General features: G+C 36.1%; 1 protein-coding gene across 1 annotated transcript in view; it reads left to right on the forward strand.

Annotated features, from left to right (window-relative positions):
* LOC117180442 (myosin-VIIa) overlaps positions 1-4,797 on the forward strand; it is a 414,863-nt gene that overhangs the window by 382,822 nt on the left and 27,244 nt on the right. Inside the window, exons 23-25 of the mRNA XM_033372940.1 lie at positions 1,110-1,311; positions 1,386-1,514; positions 1,591-1,687. Of these exons, the coding sequence (XP_033228831.1) occupies positions 1,110-1,311; positions 1,386-1,514; positions 1,591-1,687 (428 nt within the window). The remainder of the gene's footprint in view (positions 1-1,109; positions 1,312-1,385; positions 1,515-1,590; positions 1,688-4,797) is intronic.

The following is a 4,797-nucleotide window of genomic DNA, read 5'->3' on the forward strand; positions in this document are numbered from 1 at the left end:
AAACAAAAACTATGGTGTTCGAAGGAAAGAGTGAGAAAACACTATGCCATATTTTATTAAATGATGAGAGAATTGAACAAGTTGATAAGTTCGTATACCTTGATAGCTTATTTAGTAGGGACGGGAAGATAGGTGAGGAATTAGATAGACGAATAAATGAACGTAAGAGGGTTATTGGTAGAGCAGGTCCCCTTATCAGAAGTAAAAATATATCAAATAAAGCTAAAATGACAATGCATAATTCCATATTTGTACCGACAGTACTATACGGTAGAGAGACATAGACTTATCAAGAAAAAGATAAGAGTAAAATTAACGCAATTGACATGAGATTCATGCGCATAAAATGCGGGAAAACCCTAATGGACAAAGTAAGTAACGAGACAATTCTAAAAGAATGTGGTGCAGAAGACACGCTAGTAGACACATGGGAAAGAAATCGGTTAAGATGGTTTGGACATGTTGAGAGAATGCCAAATGAACGACTAACGAAACAAGTGTATCAAGGTAAAGTAAATGGCAGCAGTGCCCAGAGGTAGACCGCGGAAAGAATGGTTAGAATGTTTGAATGAGACCCTGGTTAGAAGAGACATAAGAAGTCACAGAAACACGAGAGCCTGCATGGAAAAATGCATGGACATAAAAGAAGCTAGAGAAGTATGCCAGGACAGGAAAGTATGGCGGCAAATAGTTAATAATAAGAGTGTCAGTAGAGTGAATGACGCCTGAAACAAAAGACCTTGGCCACTAATGGACCCAAGTGTGGAACCTCACATAACGACTTCGTGATGTTCTTCGCTTGGGATGATTGCTAGAGAGATTGATCAGCAACCTGGATCGGAGCAGGGTTGTGGAACGAACGTGTTATTTACTTCAATAGCACGAGAATTCTGGATCAATCTGAAAAATCTCTATCCCTTCCACACCCTACTCCTTTCCCCTACCGAGTGAGTCACGCCTACCCCGAAAGGGAAATGGCTTAATGGTGTTGCTAAATGCTTCCCGATTTGAAATTAATTCGGCCTGTTATTTAATTTTTATTTTTCAATCAAGGCAAATATTAAAACTACCAAATTTTGATTAATAAACTATGACTCATTTCGTTTCAGGCATTCGAAGTTGATTCATCAACGAGAGCTAAAGATTTTTGTCAAAACATCGCTCAAAGGCTTAGTCTTAGATTCGCTGAAGGCTTCAGCCTGTTTGTAAAAATTGCCGACAAAGTCATTTCCGTCCCTGAAGGCGATTTCTTCTTCGACTTCGTTCGACATTTAACCGACTGGATTAGAAAAGCTCGTCCAGTTAGAGATGGTGGGCTTTTAAAAATAATTTTTCTAATTTTTAATTTCAGTTAACAGTAAATGTAAGTTGGTTTTTCCATTTAGGAGTCGCGTCGCAATTCACGTACCAGGTATTCTTCATGAAGAAGCTATGGACAAACACAGTTCCGGGCAAAGACAGAAATGCAGATTTAATATTCCACTTTCATCAAGAACTGCCTAAGTTACTTAGAGGTCAGTATTCAGGATTTTCCTTCAGATGAAATATAGCATATTCGTAAACATATAAACTGATAATGATTTTTTCTAGGGTATCATAAGTGTACTAAGGACGAGGCATCGAGGTTGGCCGCCCTCGTTTATCGAGTACGGTTTGGTGAAAGTAAACAAGAATTACAAGCAATTCCGTGAGTATCTTTCCTAAGCTGTTTTAGTTTGTAATAAAATACTTGAATCTAGCAATATTATATGCGCTTTTCAGCCTACAGGAAACGTTGATTTAACAATTAATAATACAAATTAAAGAAAGCAAGATTGTTATGACTCTAATTTGAAATTGCGAAATTATAAGTCCTTTAAAATAAAGCTTTTTTATGTTGGATGATATTCAGTTTGAAAATTTCAATTTCGTAAATTATCAGATTCAAAATAATTTAATTTTTAATTATAACAAAGATCCAAAAAAGTGCCTTGCGGCGGGAATCTCACTATTTCTCCAGTAAAAAACAAACTAATTGAGTCGAATTGAAGTATTTGCATTCCTTTGACTCTTGCTTTCTTTTTCGTTTTAATGAATTGAGACGCACTTAGATGAATTGGGACATCGCGAATTGAATACGTGTGAACTCATTTGAATACATGATCATTGTCAGTTCAAAAAAATTAATAAAAAGTAGATGTATCGAAATTCGAACCAGTGATCTATCACGTATCAGTCAAAAGAAACCCCGCTGAGCCAAGGGACAATTTACTAAACATTTACAATAAATTCTATATACCCCATACGTTGGTTCTTCTCTTACGAATTCAATTAAATAAATCCCCAAAAGATAAAATTTATATTGAATTCGGTGTGGAATTATCCGTGAAAAACTATTTAAGACTCCATGTGGATTAGGGAATTCTACGTGAAATTCGGATGGTAAATTGAAACAATTAACCTTTTTCGGGTATCTCTTACGTTTTACGAATTAATAATGACAAATTCAGACAAATTGAAGTTTCCCTTCAAATTTCACAAATTAAAATTAATTGGCTGACCCTGAAATTAATTCGTGCTAACGCATTCAAATAATTTCGGTCTCCTACAAATTGTTTTCTCTAACGGCATGTCACACAGCCAAATACCTACATTAACGACCTCACTTTATCAGTTTACTGATTTTTTTTTCAGCCTGAGAACTTTTTTAAAATAAAAAATATCGAGCTGAAGTTTTGGAAAATGTAGTATAGTACATTTTCGTGCAAATGGCGAAAACATTTACGGGCTGATGCCAAAGGAATTGATAGCCGAGTCCTTTGTTGTTTGCCAGATGAGATTTAGTTGAAGTATTTTGTGTACGTCTTTTATTATTAAATTTGGTTCTTTAACATAGTTGTCTGTCGGCTCTAGAATTTCTCAAAGTTTAAGGACGATATTTTATGTATGAAAAAAGTTAGAGCATTCCTAAAATGTCGAGGTTAAGAAAAAAAATGTGAAAAAGGCTTCGTCGGAAATAATTTTCAGTGAAGTTCCTATCATAATAAAGTACCTAAATGTACTTTATTGTATTCACGCTTGTCAAGAAAAATCAGATTCTTTCTGTTATATCTGCGGAAAATTTGAAGTTCCAGCATATCGGTGTCGGATTAACGACAATATGAAGACAATTTATAAAAAGTGTTTTAATCTTGATGTAATCAATCAAGATCTGAATTGGGTACCCCACGTTGTATGTGATTCCTTTCGTAAAATGTTAGATCGTTGGAATAGCGGAAAACAAGCACTCAAATTTTTGAAGCCTATGGTGTGGAAAGAACCGCTGAATCGAGAGGAATGCTATATTTGCATGACAGGCACGACTGGTATCAATCGAAAAAATAAATCGAAACTATGTTATGCAACAGTGCCAACAGTAGAAATGCCAATCATGACAGGAGATATCACGAACGAAAGCTTAGGAGAGATGAATACGAGTGCTGAATATGCACCTCAGAGCATGAAATTTGATCAATTGACTGAGGAGGCTGGCGAAAGTACTAGGACTGCCGATAGCGATAGTGATATCGAGTCGGAAGAGAGTGGCCGCGACTTCTACCCACATAACCCTAAAAAGAAAGAAAATCGAGAGTACACACAGAAGGAATTAAATGATTTAGTTAGAACTTTAGGATTGTCGAAAGAAGCGGCAGAAGTTTTAGTATCAAGCTTGCAAAAAGAACTTATTAGGCGAAGGTAAGAAGGTTACATTTTATCGAGATCGAGATAAAGAATTTCGAGCATTTTCCAAAAAAGATGGCATTTTGCTGTGATATTCCCGGTTTAATGAATGCTTTAAAGAAAGAATGCTATGTGAAAGAACAGTGGAGACTATTTATTGACTCATCTTCACGTAGCTTGAAGGCTTCATAACGGGAATGTGTATGCATCTGTTCCGGTAGCATATTCAAGATGCACTAAAGAAGAGTATGATAACATGAAAGATCTTCTTCGAATGATCAAATATAAAGAGCACGAATGGAAATTATCTGGTGATCTTAAGATGGTAACATTGCTATTAGGCCAGCAATCAGGTTACACAAAGTACCCTTGTTTTCTGTGATTATGGGATTGCAGGGATTCGTAAAGGCGTTGGATAAAGAAGGGGATTGCATTCAATACCTAGGCAAGGTGTTTCCACAAATTGCAAATGCCAAATTAGTAGCAGGTATCTTCGATGGACCGCAAATCCGAAAAGTCATGAAAGATCCAAATTTTAAATAGCAGACTAGTTAGAATCTATCTGCATAACAAAAAAACAATAAATTAATTTTGAACCATAAAATTGTGAATACTATGAATATAAGATACCCATCCCTATCCGGGGGTAGTTCTTGAGAGCGTGAAGCCATTGAAAGAAAAAAAATTGTGCACCTTAATCCTGAAGGGGTGGTTTTTCGGGGCGAAAAAGGTTGAACATTTTTAGGGATAAAGACTGAACAGCTCATAACATATTCATAATATATATACATATCTGTTATATGATGCATTGAAAAATGTTGTATTTTATGAATATGTTATGAGCTGTTCAGTCTTTATCCCTAAAAATGTTCAACCTTTTTCGCCCCGAAAAACCACCCCTTCAGGATTAAGGTGCTCAATTTTTTTTTCTTTCAATAGCTTCACGCTCTCAAGAAGAATATATATATATATAACCAACTATCTCACGGTTGTGAGACGTGGTTGCGGCTGAAATTTTACCGCGATTTCGCTGGAAGCGGGTGCAATTTTTCAGATTAGCACCCGCTCCCGGCGAAATCCTGCGGTTGTCCTTATGAC

This window comes from Belonocnema kinseyi, chromosome 9 (genome assembly GCF_010883055.1).
Source record: "Belonocnema kinseyi isolate 2016_QV_RU_SX_M_011 chromosome 9, B_treatae_v1, whole genome shotgun sequence".
Lineage (NCBI taxonomy): Eukaryota > Metazoa > Arthropoda > Insecta > Hymenoptera > Cynipidae > Belonocnema > Belonocnema kinseyi.